The sequence below is a fragment of the Bubalus bubalis genome, chromosome 16, assembly GCF_019923935.1.
Source record: "Bubalus bubalis isolate 160015118507 breed Murrah chromosome 16, NDDB_SH_1, whole genome shotgun sequence".
Taxonomy (NCBI): domain Eukaryota; kingdom Metazoa; phylum Chordata; class Mammalia; order Artiodactyla; family Bovidae; genus Bubalus; species Bubalus bubalis.
This window is the reverse complement of record NC_059172.1, coordinates 38,314,265-38,337,439: the sequence shown is the minus strand read 5'-3', so window position 1 is coordinate 38,337,439 and position 23,175 is coordinate 38,314,265. Positions and strand designations below refer to the sequence as shown.

The window sequence follows — 23,175 nt, the reverse complement described above, 5'->3', positions numbered from 1 at the left end:
AGGTTGGAAAATGTGGGGGGAGAGGGGTACATTTTTGTGCTGGGTCATAAATTATGTCAATAAATTTCAAAGAAAAAACCCAACATATATTTAAACTGAAAACAATAACAATATATGTCATGATAAGGTCCAAACAACCAGAAATTAAACAAAATACCTCTAAATAATCTGTGATTCAAGTAAGAAATCATAGAGAATATTAGAAAATATTTCAAACTATAATGACATGTAGTAAAAGTGGAATATAGCTAAAGTAGAGGGAAAATTACACTTTTAAATGTTTATATTAGGAAAGTACGAAGATTTAATATCAATTATCTAAGGTGACAACTTAAGAAGTTAGAAAAAGAAGTATAAATTTAGACAAGGTAAATAAGATTAAGGAATTATTAAAGATGATAGCAAAATGAATAAAATTGGAAGCAGAAACAATAGAGAAAATTTAACAATTCAACAAAAGAGCAAAACTAGTACTTTGGAAAGATTAATAATATTGATAAAGTGCTGATAAGATCATCAAAGAAAAAGAGAGAAACACAAAGGATAAATATGATGATTGAAGATGTTTTTATGTAGACTATAAATCTTGACTTAGGCATACACTTCCTGTTTCTGGCACCTACCCCAACCCTAGGTTAACTATAACATTGTCCCAGTGAACCCTGGACTGTCATTTGCAGCTGCAAATGCTTTTGGATTGTCATCTGCCCAAACCCACCATGTAAGTTACCCTATAATAAACTGATCCATTGGGTATGGAGCTGCCAGCCTTGGTTTTTGGTTTCAAGATAACTATTTCAGTTCAGTGGGCACTTGTTTGTTCCGTTCATCCTCCAACACTTGGTCACTCCCAGAACAGTCCTATTCAAGCCTAGCTCCAGGGACAGCTGCCCCAGATGGACAACTCTTCCAGGTTAAACTGCTGTGTTCTCCATTCTCTCAGGCTTGGTTTCCTCCCCACTCACCCTATCAGGTATAAGTTGGTTCTCTTATACATAACACATGAATTCTTTAAATTCACTATGCTATGCAAAATCCCATGTGAAAAACCATAGGATATATGGAGAAATGGAGTGAGTAGGATAAAAAAGATAGAAAACAATATACAGTAGAGTTTTGCATATTAAATGGTTAAAAAATACTCCATTGAATATAATGCTTTACTTTGAAAAATGCAGGAAGCATGCTTGTGGAAACTGACAGAAGACTTGCAGCTTGTGAATTATTTTGAAGTGGTAAAAGAAATGTTATTTGAAATTAGATGGAAATTTGTGAAGTGAACTAAGTAAGGTACCTTGTAGCTGTTGGGGATGTGTGTATTTGTGTGTTTTGTATATTCTTATGACGGTCATTTTCAGCTTGATGCAGTTTTCTGTGTTTAAGTTATACAAAGGCAAGTATGAAATTCAAATATCCTCAAAATGTTTTCTAATATATCACTGGTGTTGGAACACCTTTATATGTTCAAACCGAGTGATACAGCAAAACTGACTGTATCCTTTTTTTCCACTGTCAACAGTTTTCCATAATCCCAACGACTGCCAAAAAATATCTCTGTTCCACAAAGTTTTGTCTAGGTCTTTCCAAGTACTTCCCGGTCTCACCGGGTACCCCCAGATCTGCCTTTCACTGACCTATTATCTTGTAAGAGGTATCTTGTATATTGCCTTTACTTATTCATTTTTTAAAGCTATGATCATTCAAAATCTGTCATATCACTACCTTGAAACTGCTTGCTAATGAATGTGCATAAAATTAAGTAGAGTCCCACTAGAGAGTGGAGCATATACTCATATTAGAATAATTTAAGAGTGGTTTACTTGTGAAGGGACTATTCATAAGGATGTGGTCTGTAAGAGATCCTAAGCAACAGTGCAGTTACTTAGGGCTTGTAACATCACTTGTCAAATGAGTGACTGTATTTCCACAGCACAGATGTATCTAGACATCACAGATCATGTCTTGATACCCAATTTAACAAAAACAAAAGGTGGAGTTGGACTGGGGTAAAGTGTCAGGAGGAATGGGTTTCAATCATGTGCTGAGCTAGTGGAAAAGTACTGGAAGGTTTTAGGTGGGGGTTGATCAATACGGTGTGTCAAACATATTGAGTCATTCTTGAGATTGCAAAAGCATTAGTCTGTGATTAGGCCATCTGGGCTTGCTAACTGCTGCTCTTGGAAATTAGGCTCGTACTCTCCATAGAGACTGAGAGATGGAGTGCTATCTCCTTTGATGTGTGTATATATATATATATATATATATATATATATATATATTTAAAACTTATGTATTTGTTGGCTGCTCTGGGTCTTCGTTGCTGCTTGTGCTTTTCTCTAGTTACAGTGAGTGGGGGCCACTCTCTAGGTGTGGTGTGTAGGCTTCTCATTGCAGTGGCTTCTCTTGTTGCAGAGCACGGGCCCTAGAGCACCTGGGCTTCAGAAGTTGTAGCATACGGGCTCAGTAGTTGTGGAGCCCAGGCTTAGTTGCTCTGCACCATGTGGGATCTTCCTGGATCAGGGATCGAACCCATACCTCCTGCATTGGCAGATGAATTCTTTACCACTGAACCACCAGGGAAGAATCGATGTTTATATTTTAAGAGGAAGTTTCCACGTCTTTAGAAAGACATTTCTAGGTTGTAAAATTGGGAGGAGGTTGGGAGAAGATTTATGTACATGGCAAAAGGGTTGAGAAAGAATTTACAATTTCTCAAAGTAGAGTTTCTCAAGCAAATATTCTAAGGAAACTAAGGAAACTAAGGCTAGGGGTCTGTAGTCTTAAAGAAACCTGTCCAAAGTTTAGACCAAGCCATCTTGGTCATTGGGTAATTATTATTATTTTTTCCTAGCTGGCAATCTCAGAATGCTGTTGTATTTATTTGATAAAAACTGTTGGGGAGTTGCAAGGTGTGCTAGGGCTTGGTGTATGGTTGAGCTTCTTTCCCATGTCGCATGGGGCATGGCTATTTATAGCCATGTGGATCACTGTCCTATTTTCTGACCCAGTCACCACTATTCTGAACACTCACTTCTCTTGTGTGACTTTTGGCTCACTTCTTGGTCTAATAGTGCATATGCAAAAGGCTAGTCCTGCCTGTCTAGTATCAGACATTTCTTAATAAATATTATTTTTGTAGTAATCCTTTCCTGTGCACATTTTGGGCTTCCATTCTTTCCCATTATTTCATCACAGCTGTCTTTCGTCTTTTGAAATATGTCCATATTTTCTGCTTCATAAACACTTCTCCATTTGTTTTGTATCATATTATAGATTGATTTACTATTGAACATCATGTCAGTATAGCTAGTTTTTAGAGTGGAAGGAGGAAGCTGCAGTGACTTCTGAGTTTGTCATGTGGATTCAGAGATCTTTGGAACTTATTTACTATTTGGAGTTTTTGAGACTTTCTTCATGATACAATGTCTTATCAATTTTGAAGCCATTGCATGAAAAGTACATGATGTGTATTATCTGTTTTTACTAAGAGTAAGCTATTCAACTTAGAGACATTACTTTGCCAACAAAGGTTCTGCTAGTCAAGGCTATGGTTTTTCCAGTAGTCATGTATGGATGTGAGAGTTGGACTGTAAAGAAAGCTGAGCACCGAAGAATTGATGTCTTTGAACTGTGGTGTTGGAGAAGACTCTTAAGAGTCCCTTGGACTGCAAGGAGATCCAACCAGTCCATCCTAAAGGAGATCAGTCCTGGGTGTTCATTGGAAGGGCTGATGCTGAAGCTGAAACTCCAGTACTTTGGCTACCTGATGCAAAGAGCTGACTCATTGGAAAAGACCCTGATATTGGGAAAGATTGAGGGCAGGAGGAAAAGGGGACAACAGAGGATGAGATGGTTGGATGACATCACCAACTCAATGGACATGAGTTTGGGTAAACTCCGGGAGTTGGTGATGGATAGGGAGGCCTGGAGTGCTGAAGTCCATGGGGTCGCAAAGAGTCGGACATGACTGAATGACTGAACTGAACTGAACTGAAGCTATTCAACATCATTCAAACCCACTTTTCCATAACTCTCTTCTATCATGGAGACTGTGAAGCTGAAATACTTAACCTTTGAATCTTGGACCTAAAGATGGACATCAGACTCTTTTCGATCAATCAAACGCAAAAGTCTGTTGAGACTTTTCTTCCTTCTTCTTATCTGGAACATGGAATTGAAAGCAAATGATTGTAATCATAACTTTAGATTTGTTGTTGTTGTTGTGCAGTGGCTAAGTTTTGTCCAATCCTTTGTGATCCCATGGACTGCAGCATACCAGGCTTCCCTGTCCTTCACTACCTCCTGCAGTTTTCTCAAACTCACATCCATTGAGTTGGTGATGTCATCCAACCATCTCTTCCTCATTTTCCCCCTTCTCCTTCTGCCTTCAATCTTTCCCAGCACCAAGGTATTTTCCCATGAGTCGGCTCTTCTTATTAGGTGGCCAAAGTATTGGAACTTCAACTTCAGTGTCAATCTTTCCAATGAATATTCAGGACTGATTTCCTTTAGGATTGACTGGTTTGATCTCCTTGCTGTCCAAGGGACTCTCAGGAGTCTTCTCTAGCACCACAGTTCGAAAGCATCAATTCTTCGGCGCTCTGCCTTCTTTATGGTCCAACTCTCACATCCATACATGACTACTGGAAAGACCATAGATAGCTTTGAGTAGATGTAATTATACTTTATATTTAAAAATCAAACACATAGTGTTTGATGTTTCAGGCTTACAGTGAAGTTGTTAACCAGGAATTTATGAATGATCCCTATGGTAGTCTGTGAACTTTGTAAGCATATGGAAACAAACCTCATCATCATTATTACTCTTATCATCATTACTATTTATTACCATTAGGAGAGAGTCTACTTAGCATTCATTAAATTTTAGACCATTTCACTCCTCAAGTAAAAATTGCAGAATGCTGTTCTTTACTCAAAATTTTGACCAATATTCACGTCTTAGCCTTTAAATTTTAAATAGCTGAGCTTTTGGTTTTGTGACATAACATTTATATGAAATTAATTTTGATGTTAATGAGAAGTATGTAAAGAAATTTGTTTTGAATTATTAAAAAATAGCATCTACATTTCCCCCTAACTGATTATTATGCCTCCTTTGTCATATACATAATTTTTATATGTATTAATTCTATGCCTGGAGAATCCCATGGACAGAGGAGCCTGGTGGGCTACAGTCCATAGGGTTACAAAGAGTCAGACATGACTGAAGAGATTAAGCACACACACACACATGCATTAATTCTATATCTGGGTAATTTGTTTTTTCATATGTCTTCCTGGTTATTTTTGTGCCAGTATCAAACTGAATTAAATAGTCTATTTTTATAAAAATTTAATGCACAACTGGACCATATAACTTAAAACTACAATTTTAAAGCTCTTTTTATGCATTTATTCTTCCAGATTAACCTTAGCATTCATTCATTGGGTTCTAAAATATCACAGTTTTGGTTGGGATTTTGGTTAGATATGATGGCAAAAGTCTGCCTCTTTGGGAACCTACTGGGAGGAACTGTTTCAGGATCAATATTTATCTCATACTTGCTGTAGGAATGGAGTTGATGTCTGTGGACCTGTCACAATCCCCTAGGAGAGAAGCACTCAATTCAAAAACGTGTGGCATTTGTCATAGGTTGGATTTTCCAGAGTAAGACTTGGAGGTTTGTATGCAAGAAGTTTATTGTGAAGCATACTTGAAAATTATACCTGGTTATGTCTGTCAGGATGTCAGGGAAATATGGAGAAGAGAAAGAGGTTAAACTATGATCCAGTTACCCTAGATACCTAAGCTAATTCTATGCGATGCTCTTGAGGGAGATGGTCCTTCAGTGTTGTTTCAAAGTGAATAAAGAGGGTCAAGTCTGTGTGTTTGTATATAAACCAGACACTGGCTGAGAACTGCACTCAGGAACAAAAATTGTCTTGGATGAATCAGCAAGGGAGAGTGACTTAATTATGGGCTTTTAGCACCTGACACTTTCAACAGATGGAGGAATGAACACATTTAACTATGGAGTCCACTAAAGAATTTGCCGGGGCTGAATTTGACCTGTGAATATGAGAAGTCTGATCTTACAGAGCAATGTGGGGTTTTCTAGCTTACTGAGCATCAGGATGTACAGGCTTGGGAGTGATGATCAACACTGGACAAATGGGACCTTGGATCAGGTGAAGTTGCCACTCCCTGCTCTGTCTCTGTCCAACTAGCTATCCCTCGGGTAGAAGATGGCTCTGTGTGCCTCCAGTCATTCTTGAGGCTAACTCTGGCTCTGTCCAGGCATGTTTTTAGTGTCTTCTGGGACCTGGCAATTGGTAATGACAGTTTCCCTGCTCAGCCCTTTTTTTGCAGTCACCAAAGGTGACTTGTACTACCTTGGGGCAGTACAAGAATGGACTTGCCTTTCAGAGTGAGGATGACAGAACCAGCTAAAAGTTTTTGCATTGTATTTCAGTTGTGGAAAATGAGGTCAGGTTTGGAGCTTAAGGTTCTGGGGTAGGCTCTTGACAGATGACTTCCATCTTTCCCATAATCCTTGCAATAGGAGTTATTTCTTGGTTGACTACTATGGCTCTGAGTCTTCTAATATGTTTGACACCTCTTAGTAGCTCTAAGTTTGTTTCCCTTTGTCTCAGAGACGTTATCCTCCAAACTCACTGATTCCTCAAAACTAACCCACTCTATTTCAATCCCCTTAGCTTCTACCCTTTAAATCACACATGCTGCAAGCTAATCTGCGAGCTTGCATATACTTCCCAATGCCAGTAAATCTCCATGGTCAGCTGAGCCATTCACAGGGGCCTTTAGCATTCTCCTAGGTTGGCATCCTCATCACATATGGTGCATGTAGGTATGTCTTATTTACCTAATTCAGCCAAGTCTTGCCAGAGCTAGTACCATGCTTCACATCCTTGGAAAACTTGAGTTGCCCAGACCTATGTGATGCATTTTGTTTCCTCTTTGGTATTCAGAGATTTCTGTGTGGGCCTTCTGGATGTAAAATCTTCTTTATCACTGATACTTCCAAGCTAGGCAGAAGATCATTATGGAGACAGAACTGGGACTCAGTTTCTTCAGCTGAGCAGACAGGGTCCTAGTGAAACCTTCTTGAGTCTGGGAATTTCCTCCTCTTTCTAAGTTCTCTTCATGTTGCTAAGTCTTGCTCAATCCTATGTTGGGACTGACCAGTGTTCTTGCCTGGAGAATCCCATGGACAGAGAAGCCTGGTGGGCTACAGTCCGTAGGGTTGCAAAGAGTCGGATACAACTGAGCTACTAACACACACACACACACACACACACACACACACACACACACACACATTGGGACTGTAAAGCGTGCATTGTCAGAAGGTAGGCTAGAGGTCAAGAGAACTATACCCCTGTTCTAGACATTTCATTGACTATTTATGTGTCTCAGATTTGACATTTGACCTCTACATCTGAGGGTTTGAGCTCTATTTTTCTCTCTCCTAGTACGTCATCCCCACAAACCCACACTTTTTGTGTCCTCGCCTAATCTCTGGGTCCCTGCCTCTCCCTTTACTACTGTCATAAAATCCACACCACTGTAAAGAAGGAGATTAATGGCACAGGGACAGGCCACAGCCTGCAGAAGAGCCTTCTTGCCTGTAGTGACAGAGACCGTGCTGGAACTGACCACCATGAGGAGTTCCTCATTTCTGACACACACCTAGGATTCTGCCACAGCTTCCTATGGCAGAGAGATTCAATGTGGTTCTTCTACCATGAGGCAACCAGAATATCACCTGGTGAGGAGCACTGAGGCTTAGTCAGTCCATGTCTCATAGATGCCCCACCATCTGCTACATCATTCCTGTTCCTTAAGTTCAGGGTCTGTCTTGTCAAGTTCTCATGATTCCTGGTGGCTTTATATACACATTTATTTATTTTAAATGTACTCATATAGATATTTATTTATTCACCAAACATTACTGGGCACCAATTAAATTCTGGCCTTTTTGGGACTTGCCCTGTGACTGCAAGCATGCATGCATGCATGCTTATTTGCTAAGTTATGTCTGACTCTTTGCAATCCCATGGATAGCCCGTGAGGCTCCTCGGTCCATGGGATTTTCCAGGCAAGAATACTGGGGTGGGTTGCCATTTCCTTCTCCAGGGTATTTTCCCCACTCAGAGATTGAACTTGCATCTCTTGTATTGGCACAGAGATTCTTTACCACTGGCCACCAGGAAAGCCCATAAGCAAGGGATAGTCCCCACTTTTTAATGACTGACAGACTAATGAGTTTCATAGTCCAAAGTAATCAGTGCAATGACATGGCCAGTAAGATGATTTTATAGAAAAGTAAAGGAGACACGCCAGGTTGCCTCACAGAATTTGGGGAAGGTTTCATAGAAGAGAGGTCACTTGGACTAAATTTACATGAATAATTAAGAATGGACATCTTCAAATATTGTTACTTGTCCTCTGCTTTCTGGCCAGAGAGCTAAATATGTCTTCATTTTTAGGTTCCTGGGAATAAAGTCCCTTCTGCTTTTCCTCTACAAATCATTGAGGGATTTCTTATTTACTTTAGTAATTAATGCTTAACAAACAGCTCTCAGCCTTCTCCCTAGACTCACAACAACCCAGTACAAAGAAGAGGCAGGTTGTACTCAGACACATGTCTCTGCTCTTCTCCTTTGTGCACTAAAGTTTATCTTCATCTTCCTCCACTGCTCTGCTGACACTGCTCCTATCAGAGCAATGGGTGGTGGCCTTCCACAAATGCGCAGCTGTCCTCTGACTCCTCAGCTGATACGAGAGAAAGGGGTTGAAACTTGTACCAGAAAGAAAGTAGTTAAGAGAGAATTAACTTCCTCATTGCGTAGAATGTTCAGCACTGTAATATGAAGTTTTATAAAATTGTGAGATTTTTCTTAGAGGTGTCAATGAAAAATGTTCTTTTACTTGTCGATTTGAATCAGGAAGGAAAGCAAAAGGTGGGAGATATGTGCCTCCAGGCATTTAAGATTTTGTACCTGCCATGGTCACAGTTTCGGGGTAATATTTTTTGTTATCATTGAGTTGCAAAAAAGATAGTTGAAGTGATGTATAGATTTATAATCCACAAGAACTGAATCCTGTCTGACTCTTATTGACAATACATAAATACAAGTGTGTAATCCTCTCTTACACTGAAAAGACAATTATTTCACACTGTGTCTGTCTTTTAAGACTAACACATATAAACAAACATATCTAGTTTAAAGATTTTTGTTTTAACTCTGCAGAAGTTAAACATAGTAGCTATTTAATTTGTATTTCTTGTTAAGTGGGGCTTTCAGAAGCACTGAATCAGCATGATAAGAGACAGACATAGCAAAAGTTTTAAATAGAGAGTTATGGGGACAAAAAATGCATCAGGAATGGAGAAATTATGATTTTGGTTTTTTTGCCTCTTCCCTTTCCAAGCCATTGATGACAACCCTGAGTAATTCCAGCTGGAGGCCGATCCAGCCATCCTTTTTCCTGATCGGCATCCCGGGTTTAGAGGAAAGCCAGCACTGGATAGCACTGCCGCTGTGTGTCCTTTACCTCCTTGCCCTACTGGGCAATGTCACCATCCTCTCCACCATCTGGACGGACCCATCCTTGCACCAGCCTATGTACCTCTTTCTGGCCATGCTCTCTGGCATTGACCTGGTCCTGGCCTCCTCCACTGCACCCAAAACCCTTGCAGTGCTCCTGGTTCACGCCCATGAGATTGGGTACACCGTCTGTCTGATCCAGATGTTCTTCATCCACGCGTTCTCTTCCATGGAGTCAGGGGTACTTGTGGCCATGGCTCTGGATCGCTATGTAGCCATCTGTCACCCTCTGCACCATTCTACCATCCTGCATCCCAGGGTCATAGGGCACATTGGGATGGCGGTGCTGGTGCGGGGGATACTCCTCCTCCTCCCCTTCCCCATCTTGTTGAGGAGACTTGTCTTCTGCCAGGCCACCGTCATAGGCCATGCCTACTGTGAACACATGGCTGTGGTAAAACTTGCCTGCTCAGACAGCACAGTGAACCGAGCCTATGGGCTGGCAGTGGCACTGCTTGTGGTTGGTCTAGATGTCCTGGCCATTGGTGTTTCCTACGCCCTCATCCTGCAGGCAGTGCTGAAGGTACCAGGGGGTGAGGCCCGACTTAAGGCCTTTAGCACATGTGGATCTCATATTTGTGTCATCCTGGTCTTCTATGTGCCTGGAATATTCTCCTTCCTCACTCACCGCTTTGGCCGGCAGGTGCCCCATCATGTCCATGTTCTTCTGGCCACACTCTACCTCCTGGTGCCACCTGCACTCAATCCTCTGGTCTATGGGGTGAAGACTCAGCAGATCCGCCAGCGAGTACTCAGGGTGTTTGACATAAAAGGACAGATCTGAACACATCCCAATCATTTTCTTCAGAGGTTCTTGCCAGCCATGCTGCCAGGAGCCCATGGTTGGTGTTGGCCATATGGATCGAGTCCACTGCTATTGTGAGAAGTCCTTCTGGTTGTAATAGTCTCATGGCAAAGAATATCATGAACACTTGGTGCCACGGCTGATTGGGATGCACCTGGAGAGCTAAACTTGTAAATATTTTCCCCATTCTTTCTTTCATGATCCTGACATTTCTCTACACCTGGTGATGGAGGCATTTGAGGATAGGAGAAATAGATGATAGCTCTGATATGCCATTATTCCTATCTCTGTCTAATGACGGACTGTACAACACATCTGGAGTGGGTATGGGAAGTTTTAATGTTTGCCTAGTTTTAGTTCTGAGTGTCATCAACGCTTGTAAGTGTTGTGAGCTTCAGGTCACCAGGTTCTTATGTAGTGAGCCTTTCTTAAAGCATTTGAGACAGCCACAATGTGAGAGAATTCCTTTCACTGCAATATAGGTGCTATTTATTTAAAATAAACTTAAGTGGGGCAGGTAACATAATAGGTTCTGGAAATAATGTGATCTGATCTCTATTTTAAATGAAAAAACACGTGTAGTGATTTCTCTTTTTTAAACGGTCTATTTGTATTTTAACTTTATTGTGTTTTAATTTACCTATAATTTTACTTAAGATAAAAAGGGAAGAAATATTGAACATATTTGTGTTTTATAAGTACCAATTTAATAAAGCAAAAGTAGCTATGTATTTATTAGTGTCTCATAACCGTAACATGTGTAGAGTCTGGTGTTGATAAACATAGCTTTATTAGTAAATGTAGAAGCAGTTATGCTACTTAAACTGTTTCTAGAACGTGGATACCTAGTGATGTCAATTAGACCTCCTACCATCTCTGCTAACAGGAGCTGGGTAAAAGCTTACAAGAGGATTGTCACAATTGCTTTGTTTTCTGTTTGTCAGATGTTGCCCTACTATTGAACTTAACTATTTTGAGTCCCTAAAAAGTTTCAATTTTTTTTTAGTCCTAGAAGACATCAAGTTACTGCTACCTTGAGTATTAGAGAAAAGATGATAGCTTTGGATATGTCATCTTTTCTGTTTTCATCTAATAACTGACCTTCAAGATCATCTGGGTTAAGGGTGGAAAGTCCTAACTTTTGGCAGATTTTAGTTTCAGAGTGTCTTCAAATCCTATAAGTTAGTGGTGTGAGTTCTAGGTCATTGCGTTCCTGGGGGGCAGCAGAATTTCTCTCAAAGCAGTGTGATAAGACATCTTTTGTTGCAATATGAATGTTTTTATTTATTTAAAATAAATTTAAGATGGGAAGGCACTACGGACCTATTCTATAGGTCCATAGAATAATAAAATCTCTATTTCCAAGGAAATGTCTCTCTCTTTATGTGCATATGTGTATATGTGTGTGTGTGTATAGTGAATTTATTTTAAAAACATCTGTTTGTATTTTAACTTATCCATAATTTTGTCTAGGATAAAGAGGGAATAAAACCAAGTACTGGATATATGTTTATGTGTTTTATGTCTTAATTTAACAAAACAAAGCAAATATGTAATTACCAGTATCTGACAAGCATATAATGTATTAGTGTCTGGTGTTAGTAGACATAGGTTTATTAATACATGTATAAGTAATTATGCTGCTTGAAAGAATGGGCCTTTCTGAAATGTGGATATGGAGTGATGTTCGTAAGCCCTCCGTCCACTTCTGCTAATAAGAACCGTGTCAAAACTTACAAGAGGTTTGTCACAGTTGGTGTATTGTACTCTGTTGGATGGTGCCTTGAGATCAGGCTTAATTATTTTGTATTCCTAAAAAGTAACACATTTTTTTCAGTCCTGGAAAAAATCAGGTCACTGCTACTTAGAGGTAAGATGCTCTAGTGATGAGAGGTTCCTATCAGGGTAGAAAAGGTGGAGTAAACGGTTAGTGTTTCTAGTTGTTCTCTCTCTCTCTTTTTTTTTTTGGAAAATTTTACTCCTAATAAATAGTCTTCTGTTATAGAGCTGAGTTGGAAGTCTTAATTTTGTTGCACACGTGGGTGAGTTGGGGAGGACTGGTTCGGGCTCTTATGCAGGAGGAATGACACAGTCTCATCACCTTGGCTCTAGGTCTAGGACTTAAAACTCTGCTAAGTTGTCCAGGGGAAGTCCAGGCTATGCTGTATCACACCCATTGGGCAACTGCTTTGATAATATGTATCACACTCACTTGCAAACAAAGTAAGAGGTACTTTAGTTTGAGTAGATTATACAAGGAGTAATTTGCTCTCTCTTTCTGTTTTACCATTTTCTGATGCTTGGAAGGCAGATGTGAAGGAGCTTCCTTGCATCAAAAGATGGAAATGCGTGTTGAAGAAGGCAGAGTAACATTATTGAAGAGCTTCTGTCCTATTGCTCTCTGGGCCACCAAACCTGACTTAAACCTGTGACAGAAATGCACTTGTAGGTGATTTAAGCCACTGTACTTTGAGGAATCTTTGTTGCAGTTACTGGCTAAAACCTAAAAATACATGTTTTTGTTTTAGATCGTTCCAGTGGGATACGTATGTCTTCTAGAATTTCCTTTGAAAATGTTTGCAAGGTTTTGTTTGGGTAAAACGCATTTATTTTGTGCTCATTCAAATTTACTATCAGAGAACTATTTATGTCATTTTCTTCTTATATTTTATTTTCCATGGTGTCTGTACTGTATCTCCTATTTAATTCCTAGCAGTGTTTATTTGTGTTTTTTTCCTGCTTACCTTGGTCATCCATGTTAAATATTTATCAATATTATTAAAATATTAAAATAGTTAAACTGTATGGCCATTCAGTCAAATGGTAGCTTTGGCTTTCTTTTTTTTTAATTAGAGGATAATTACTTTACAATATTGTGATGGTTTTTGTCACACATCAGTATGAATCAGCATTAGGTGTACATATGTCTCCTCTCTCTTGAAACCCCTCCTTCTGCCCTCCCCATACCTCCAGGCCATGACAGACTGTTGGCTTTGGGTTCCCCGCGTGGCGCATCGAACTCCCACTGGCTGTCTGTTTTACATGTGGTAATGTATATGTTTCAATGCTATTCTCTCATCGTCCTACCCTCTCCTTTTGCATTTAACTTTCTTATATTCTCTGCTGATTTTGATTTCTTTACTTTTCTACCATCTCAAAGATGCATTAAAAAGGATACCAAACTATTATTATTTATTTTATATCTATTTTTTTTTTCACTTTTTGGCTCTAGTGAATTTCTAGTGAATTTTCTAATGGATTAGTTTTTATGCTTATTTAGCATTGACCTTTCTTTTTTGCTAGTTTTCCACAAAACTTTATATTCTTACCCTATATGTCTGTTCATTGATTAAAATTAACTGGTTTGGGTAGGTGGTGTGAGTTTCCTCAGAGGCTGTGAAGGTCACAGCCCCTGCGCCCTGATGGTAGGACTCTATAGGTCATTTGCTCACAGGCAGAATTCCCTTTAGGCTGTCAAGAGAAAGATGAAAAAGTGCAGTGAGTTTCTTCTTCTTTTGCTGAAGTAGAGAAGTTTTATGTCTGAAGCCAGTGATGCTATAGTGTATTTTGCTGAAGTGGACTGTTTTTCCATACTTTTTCTCTATTTCTAACCTTGAGTACTGACAGTATCTCAGAATTGACTCTTGAGATAGAGTCAATTGACTCTGATCCTCTTCATCCAGCCCCACAGAAATGACAGGATTTGGAGATAGAGCAGCATCCTCTTTATTTATAGAGAGAGCTGGTTTCCTTGTTACTTTGTGTGCACAGGATACCAAACACATTCATCTGCTTTATGCAGTTCAATATGAGAAAATTTCCTCATCAATCCACTGAGGACTTGTCTTCCATTTCTATTATCATTTCTATTATCATTTCTATTTATTCTAAGCCTAGAGTATTCCCTGAATCTCTTAATAAGAATACTTCCCATCTTCACACCAAGTTTTAGCTTCTCCAATTCCTCTTTCTCTAACTCATAATTCTACCCTCCATACATACATTGGTTTGCAGGGTTTTTTATTCTGGCTTTACTATAAATTCAATCCAATCTGACTTTTGAATTCCAGAAATATCTGAAAGTATTTGAAACAGTTCTGTTACACTTTCCCATATCGTAATACTATTACTGAATTATTTTTATGTTTCTTTACTCATTATATTTAAAATTATATTACAAATCTATAGTTATCAAAACAATATTGTATTGTCATAAAAACAGACCATATATCAATAGAACAGAACAGAGACCTCAGAAGTAAACTCATGCATGGTGGTCAATTAATTTACAACAAAGGAGCTGAGAATAAGCAATGGGAAAAGAATAGTCTTTTTAACATATAGTGTTGGAAAAACTGGATAACCACATGCAGAAGAATGGAATTGGATCCCTATTTTACACAGTACTCAAAAATCAACTCAAAATGGTCTGCAGGCCTGAAACCATAAAAATCCAAAAGAAAACACAAGGGATAAACTCCTCAACATCATTATTGGCAATAATTTTTGGATTTGACATCAAAAGCAAAGTCAACAAAGGCCAAAATAAACAAGTGGGACAACATCAAACTAAAAAGCAAAGGAAATCAGCAACTAAATGAAAAGGCAACTTATGGAACCAGGGAAAATATTTTCAAAATGTCTATCTTATAAGGGGTTCATATCTAATTGTATAAAGACCTCATACAACTTAATAGCAAAACAAAACAAAAACAAAAAACAAACTGATTAAAAATAGGCAAAGGAATTGAATAGATATTTTCCCAAAGAAGACATCCAAATGGCTAACAGTTACATGAGAAGGTGTTCAATATCACTAATATCAGGGAAATGCAAGTTGAAACCACTATGAAGTATCACTTTATACTTGCTGAAATCTATCGTCAAGAAGACAAGATATGGCCAGTGCTGAGGAGGCCATGGAGAAGAGGAAACCCTGTGGGCTGTGAGTAATGTAAATTGGTGCAGCCACTGTGGAAAGCATTATGGAGGTTCCTCAAAATGTTAAAACTAGAGCTACATATAATCCAGCAATCCCACTTTTGGCTGTAACTAAAGGAAATGAAATCTCTGTCTTAAATAGATATCTGCAGCATGATTTACAATATCCATGAAGCAACCTAAGCATTCCTTGACAGAAGAATGGATAATGAAAATGTGGTATATATACTATATATATCTAATATATAGCTGTGTAAAGAAGAAAATCCAACTTTTTGTAACTACAAGAATGGAACTTGAGAGCATTATGCCGAATAAACTAAGTCAGTCAGAGAAAGACAAATACTGTATGTTCTTACTTACATGTAGAATCTTAAAAGCTGACCTCATAGACACAGCGAAAGAGTTGGTGGTTGATAGACATGGAGTATGGGGATGGGGGAAATGGGCAAAGTTGCTCAGAAGGTAGAAATTTCTGGATAAAGACAAATAAATCTGGAGATGCAAAAAGAAAACTTTGAGCGAGAAAGAGAGGAAGTGAAAAACGTTGTCAATTCAAGACCTTCAATCAGAATTATTATAATTTTAATTAAAGTCCATGATATTCTTTTGTTGTATATATCTTCCATGCTATGCTTGACTCCAAGAAGACAAGAGTCTTTTATATTTCTTTACTTCTCAATACTAAGTGTCTGACTTCTGAACACAACAAATGTCCTCAATAATTATTTGTAATATTAGATTCAGTTAATGCTCAAACTTGATACCTCTGCAATGAATACTTTGTTTTTCCTTTTACTAACTTTTATTGTGATTTTCTGTTTGGGACTGGGAAGACAGATCTCCCATCCTAGAATTAGATGCTCTCACCTGACAGAGACAGGGTGCCTCTTGAGACAAAGAAGCTCAAATGTGCTATTGGAAGTTAAAAGTGCAAATTTATCACTCCTTAGTAGTTTAGTTTAGTTGCTAAGTCATGTCTGACACTTGCAACCCCATGGACTGTAGCCCACCAGGCTCCTCTGTCCATGGGATTTTCCAGGCAAGAATACTGGAGTGGATTGCCATTTCTTTCTCCAGGGGATTTTCCAGACCCAGGAATTGAACCCTGGTCTCCTGCATTGCAGACAAATTCTTTAACGACTGAGCTATGAGGGAAGCCCAATGCATTTCTAGCAGTAAAGAAGTGCCACAAAGAATAAAAGAAGTATTAAAGTAGCAATAATTGATGGCTCGGGGTAAGGAATCCACCTGCAATGCAGGAGACTAAGGAGATGTGAGTTTGATCCCTGGGTCGAGAAGATCTCCTGGAGGAGGACATGACAACTTACTCTTGTATTTTTGCTAAAAAATCCCATGGACAAAGGAGCCTGGTGGGCTACAGTTCAAAGGGTCGCAAAGAGTCAGACACGATTGAAAATAATACATTTCGTATGCATATCTGTCTGGTAAGTCATGACTGGAAGATACATGTGGGAGCACAGGACAAAGAGGAGGCCATCAACTTCATTCCCTTAATTTTGTGTATTAGGATCTTTTCTTATTCCCTCCCTGCTCCTGGGTCCAGGGACATTTAATGTGAAAATTAGCTCCAAGTAAAATACTTCATCATCTGCAAGGAGATTTGCAGGGTTCCCATTAAAAGATGGAGTCCTAGCAGAATGTATTAATAAAAAGCAAAATAAAACAATAAGTGGCTCCTGGATTTCCCTTGGGGAAGCAGGTCACAGGCTCTTCTATAGGCGAGTTTATGATATTTGAGTGTGATCAAGGAGAGGCCACGGCTGTCCTTACGGATCCCCCAGGCAGGTGGTGAAACAGAACTTGGAACGTACTTCCTACTCTTGAGATACAATAGCCCCATCCACTCCTCACAACAGTCTCCGTCCAGTTGTATTAGTGATCCTACTTCCCGTATGGAAAATCAAGACAAGAAGTGGAGAGAGGGGAAGACAGAGCAAAGGTATTCACTCTTATTATTTCCAAAAAAAGCCTTCTTCCATGAAAGTGGAAGTTGAGGAAATAAGGTTCTTCCTTGATAGGCAGCAGTGGGTGTCTTTCACTTTCTTTGGGAGAGGCTGATAATGTGACAGGAAGGTTGGAAAATGTGGTGAGGGACAGGGTACATTTTTGTGCTGGGTCATAAATTATGTCTCGATAAATTTCAAAAGAAAAAAACTAACATAATTAAATTGGAAAACAATAAGATGTTATCATAAGTCCCAAACACTTGCAAATTAAAACACATCTAAATAATCCATGGCTCAGATAAGACATCAGAGAGAATGTTAGAAATTATTTCAAACTAATTGATAATGACACATAGTAAAAGTTATGGAGGGCAGTTATACAGAAATTAGAGGGAAAATTATAGTTTCAAATGTTTATATTAGGAAAGAATGAAGATTTAATATCTAAGTTGACAACTTAAGAATTTAGAAAAAAAAGAATAAACCCAAGGTAAACAGGAGTAAGAAATCAGTAGATAAGACCTGAATCAATAATACTTAGATCAGAGACAGACAGAGATCAGTCGCTCAGTTGTGTCCGACTCTTTGCGACCCCATGAATCGCAGCACGCCAGGCCTCCCTGTCCATCACCAACTCCCGGACTTTACTCAGACTCATGTCCATTGAGTCAGTGATGCCATCCAGCCATCTCATCCTCTGTCATCCCCTTCTCCTCTTGCCCCCAATCCCTCCCAGCATCAGAGTCTTTTCCAATGAGTTAACTCTTCGCATGAGGTGGCCAAAGTACTGGAGTTTCAGCTTTAGCATCATCCCTTCCAAAGAAATCCCAGGACAATTAAAAAAAAAAAATCAAAAGAACAAAGTTGATTCTTTGTAAAGATTAATAATGTTAATAAAGCTTTGGTAAGATTTATCAAAGAAAAAGAGAGAAGCACAAAGGATCAATATAATTATTGAAAAAGTTATTACACAGGCCATACTAAAGAGTAGAAGGATAATAAAGGAACAACACAAACAATTTTAAGCTGACAAAATCAATAATTTACCTATGAGATTATAGGATACACAAATAATGTGAATTCCAGCCCCTAAACATCATAAGTGCAGACTTGTGATTAAGAATTCTCAAGGTATAGTCTTTCCTTTTGCAAAGAAATTCTACCCTTCCCTTCCCTCTTTCTTTTTCTGTTTGGTGAAGGAAAAATAAAAATCACACAATGAATCTGACTGATTTTTATCACAAACCACCAAGAGATAGTCAATTATGTCTGTCACTGAAATAATTACCCACTCAGAGAAGTGGTTCAAAATACACTGAAGAAGGAGGAAGGAGTCAGATTATACATGACCTTGAATTAATTAATTAGGAAAAAATAAGTTGATTCTATTACACTCCAAATATTGTGTGAAACACATTAATGAGATACAAAATCAATGTGGATCTAATGCTCAACGAAAGTAACTGCCCAGTTTATGTGTAGTCTTGAGCAGTAAATTTTATGAGAACTGGTTTTATTTTATGAACAATGGGAGAGTACTGATACCATAATGTAATGTAAATACTGTAATGGAATCTTGATGAGGGCAGAGACCTTAACTATTTTATTCATCTTTTTATTCCTGTGACTATTCTACTACTTGAAAAATGGTTGATAATAATAAATGAACACATATTGAATGACTGAGGTTTACATAGGATAAATTAGCTGCCCCAATTCAGGCAGATATCAAACAGCAGAGTTGAATTCAGGATAATATAAAAAAGCAGGGAAGGGTATGGTGTCATTAAGAAACTTTGGAACATTTCAATATAACATTTCAGAATGCTGAAAGTGGAATAAAGTAATATTTAAGAGGATGATCTGTGGAGTCAAACAGATAGATATAGATTTGAACTTCAAGTTAGTTTCAAGTCCTGTTTCCCACCTTTTAACTACCACCTAGTAGCACCTTAACACAAGGTAAGATGAAGGTTCCCGGGAGATCCAGTTCATTACCAGCCGCAGGGCCCCAGTATCCTAAAGTACCACTGCTCCCAGCTGGCTTGGAGGAGGGGATAGAACAGTGTGAAAACTGACTGCAGGCCATAAAACCCTCTACACTTTTTCAGCAGAGCCAAGGAAGCAGTTTCAATCTGGTTACTGGATGCAGGCCAATTGACGTTTTAATTTGGAGCCGATCTGTTGCATCATCTGTGAGTTTCAGGGCTAAGGGAGGGAAGCAAGTCTGTGTTGGACCTGCAACAGCTGGGTCGTCGAAAGACTCAGAATGGGAGACATTCTCATTCTAATAATGGCTCTCTTGATAACAGAAGAGAAAGGCTGGTGGTACTGGATGGATGAAATTCAGAAATTCTAGGTTCCTTTTGGAAGAGAATGATCTTGTATAGTCTCAGCAATCCCATATCATTAAATACAAGGGATCCTATGGCTGGGAATTTCATTCAAGTATGTGACTAAAAATCCATTTGGCTTGCTCAGAAAACAGTCTAAGGGACTTTAGAAAAAGAAAGGATGGGAGATTGTTTGGAGTTTAGTATGACATTGGGCACCGAGCCCATGAGTTCAGTGAGGAAGCTGGTGAGGAGATTTGATTATTGCTTTCACCCAACATGTTCCAGCAGAGTAGTGTTAACAAAAAAGTCTCCTCTAATTATTATACAGGATTCACATTCAACAGAAATAGATTTCTCTGTAATTTTTCTCCTTAGTGGTCTTAGTTTTTCTCTTCCTCTTAAAAGTCAATGGCATGTTTACATCACACAAAATATCTTCACTTTCCTAAATTGCCCCTCATTATGAGTTCTCAAGTCCCATTTATCCCGGAAATCTTCTTCTAGGTGTTAAAGTTTCAAAAATGTCCCTTAAATCAAGGTGCACTGAACTGCACATGGTGTTCTAAACATGGTTGAACCAGAGCAAAGCAGAGAATAATTATCATTTTCCCTCTAATTAGTGTTGCTTCTTCAAGTAGAGAGTTAGTTTTTAATCATTCTTATCACCTGAACATAAAAAAACATCAACTTAAATTTGTTTCTATACTTCTACCTGGCAGTACATCCAGGCATCTGATCCTTTTTTTCTCTGTGCTTATTCCTTCTTTTCCCCTCCTTTATTACCCTTTACACTAAGTACACTCTTCTCAGTGAAATCCAGGTAGCAGAAGGATGAACTTAATTAAAATAGTTCTCTGTGATGTAAGGAAGGAATGAGGACAGAGAAGTGGATGAATCAGAGACTAAGATTTGTAAAGGGTATGTTACAGACTGGGGGATGCTTCCCAGATGGTGCTAATGATAAAGAACCTGCCTGCCAGTGCAGGAGACATGAGACATGGGTTTGATCCCTGGGTCAGGCAGATCCCCTGGAGAAGGGAATGGCAACTGACTCCAGTATTCTTGCCTGGAGAATCCCTTAGACTGAGGAGACTGGTGGGCTACAGTCCATAGGGTTGCAAAGAGTCAGACAATACTGAAGTGGCTGAGTACTCATGATCATAGAATTGAAAGTATAAATTTTTCCATCTCCAATTTACTTTGGTGTGTGACTAAAAAGTGAGGAAAAACTAATTTTTTAAACTACTATCTAATAAATTATGTCAGCAATACTCACCGAAAAGACCTATAGTTAAATGTGATTTTCTGACATCTTTATAAATTATAGATTAATCTGTAAACTAGTGAGCATTTCTGGCCTATGGGATCCATAATTAGCCAATTTGCTTTGGTCACTGTCCCCTGGAAAATTTTTTATAGTTTACAGTATGCTTTAATGCAGTGATTCTTCTTATTTTCTTTTAAATCTTGTGGCTTATTTGTCTTATTGCTTTTCCATTTAACTTTAGCAATAATTTGCCAGGCTCTCCCACCATTAATATGTAGCTTTAGAAAACTTTGCCTTTATTTGGGATTGTTCTTCTGTATCTCATCAGTTTTCTGGATGAGTAAGTGCTAGAGAATATTTCGAGAGTTTTGTTTTTTATTGACCTAATTCCTGTGCCTTACCATACATAAACCCAAGTAAAATCTCCTCAGTTTAGGATTTACCTCATGACATCACCCAGCAACTACTCCTCTGCTCCAGCCTCCAAATTCCTCCTCATCTGCTTCCCTAACTACCAGAGTTGGCAGCACTGGCTGGCCTTACTCTTCAGCTTCCTCTTCCTCCTGGCCATGGGGGCCAACACCACCCTCCTGATCACCATCCGGCTGGAGGCCTCTCTGCACGAGCCCATGTACTACCTGCTCAGCCTCCTCTCCCTGCTGGACATGGTGCTCTGCCTCACCGTCATCCCCAAGGTCCTGGCCATCTTCTGGTTTGACCTCAGGTCCATCAGCTTCTCTGCCTGCTTCCTCCAGATGTTCATCATGAACAGTTTCCTCCCCATGGAGTCCTGCACATTCATGGTCATGGCCTATGACCGCTATGTGGCCATCTGCCACCCACTACGATACCCATCCATCATCACTGACCAATTTGTGGCCAAGGCTAGTGCTTTCATCATAGCTCGGAATGCTTTGCTGCTTTCACCTGTTCCTATTCTCTCTGCCTGGCTCCGCTATTGTGGGAAAAATGTCATTGAGAACTGCATCTGTGCCAACCTGTCTGTGTCCAGACTCTCCTGTGACAATATCACTGTGAACAGAATCTATCAGTCTGTGGCTGGTTGGACTTTACTAGGCTCAGATTTCATCCTCATCTTCATTTCCTATATCTTCATCTTAAGAGCTGTGTTCAAGCTCAAGACCGAGGGGGCTGCTGTCAAGGCTCTGAGCACGTGTGGCTCCCACTTCATCCTCATTCTCTTCTTCAGCACCATCCTTCTGGTTGTGGTCTTGACAAATGTGGCCAGAAAGAGGGTCCCCATGGACATCCTGATCCTGCTCAATATCCTTCATCACCTCATACCCCCTGCCTTGAACCCTATTGTATATGGGTTTCAAACCAAAGAGTTAAAGCAGGGGTTTCAGAAGTTGTTGCAGAGGGGGTTTTAAACACATAGAAGAAGGCCTTCTGTGGAAACACCTATTACTATTTCCTCTGTTTCTATTTCAGGATTTGTGATTCCAGAAAGCAAAATAATGCTTGATAGTGAACATTTCCTACCCAGTTTCTGTCCTTCTGGTATCAAAATTCATTTGCATAGAGTGGGTAAAACTAATATTCTTAGGTACCTAACTTTGTATCTAAATATTATATTTTTAAATAATCTCATCTTCATAACAATACTGCAGGACAGGGATTACTATTCCACTTTATGTATTAGAAAACAATAATTTATGGAAAAATATTGACAAAGGTCACATCTGGTGAGTGGTAAAGCATCAATACAAGTGCAGGTCTCTGACTCCAGAGCCTTCCATGACACAGCATTCTTTCCTCGGGTACAGCTGAAGCTCTAGTTCTGCTCTTCAGGCCATGATCTCTGGGACGTTTTTGTGAACCTGCAGCTAATAAGTATATTCTCTCTAGATCCTCTCCCTTGAGAATCAGGAAGAGCTAAGCAGAGGCACAGAGCTCAGAGAGATCACCATCTCTATCTCATCATGACTGTTCCAGCTTCTGTTACAAAAGTATAATATTCATAATGGTACTGCTTATGTCCAACAGAATCCTCATATGCTTTATGGAAACTCTTTATGGAAAGGCTGGATACTGAGGACCCAAGTGGAGGTAGAAGTGGGGAATGAGAAGACCAGTAATGTGGGGAAAGAGAAGACCAGTAATGTGGGAAATGGGTAAACTGAGTGTGGTGGTTTATGGGGACCTTCTGTTTACTTAAAACCATGTGCCATCTGGTCTGGAGCTGTACTCAAGAGGAGAGTA

At 39.3% G+C, this 23,175-nt stretch overlaps 2 protein-coding genes across 2 annotated transcripts; both read left to right on the top strand.

Moving 5' to 3' along the window:
• Positions 1–8,190: 8,190 nt before the first annotated feature.
• On the top strand, positions 8,191–10,946 carry LOC102415428 (olfactory receptor 52L1). Its single transcript, XM_025266528.2, has one exon. The coding sequence runs from the start codon at positions 9,401–9,403 to the stop codon at positions 10,415–10,417; it is 1,017 nt and encodes a 338-aa protein (XP_025122313.1). The 5' UTR covers positions 8,191–9,400; the 3' UTR covers positions 10,418–10,946.
• A 10,352-nt stretch (positions 10,947–21,298) lies between these two features.
• Positions 21,299–22,343, top strand: LOC102415096 (olfactory receptor 56A1). The gene has a single exon (XM_006053103.2). The coding sequence runs from the start codon at positions 21,399–21,401 to the stop codon at positions 22,341–22,343; it is 945 nt and encodes a 314-aa protein (XP_006053165.1). The 5' UTR covers positions 21,299–21,398.
• Positions 22,344–23,175: the final 832 nt, after the last annotated feature.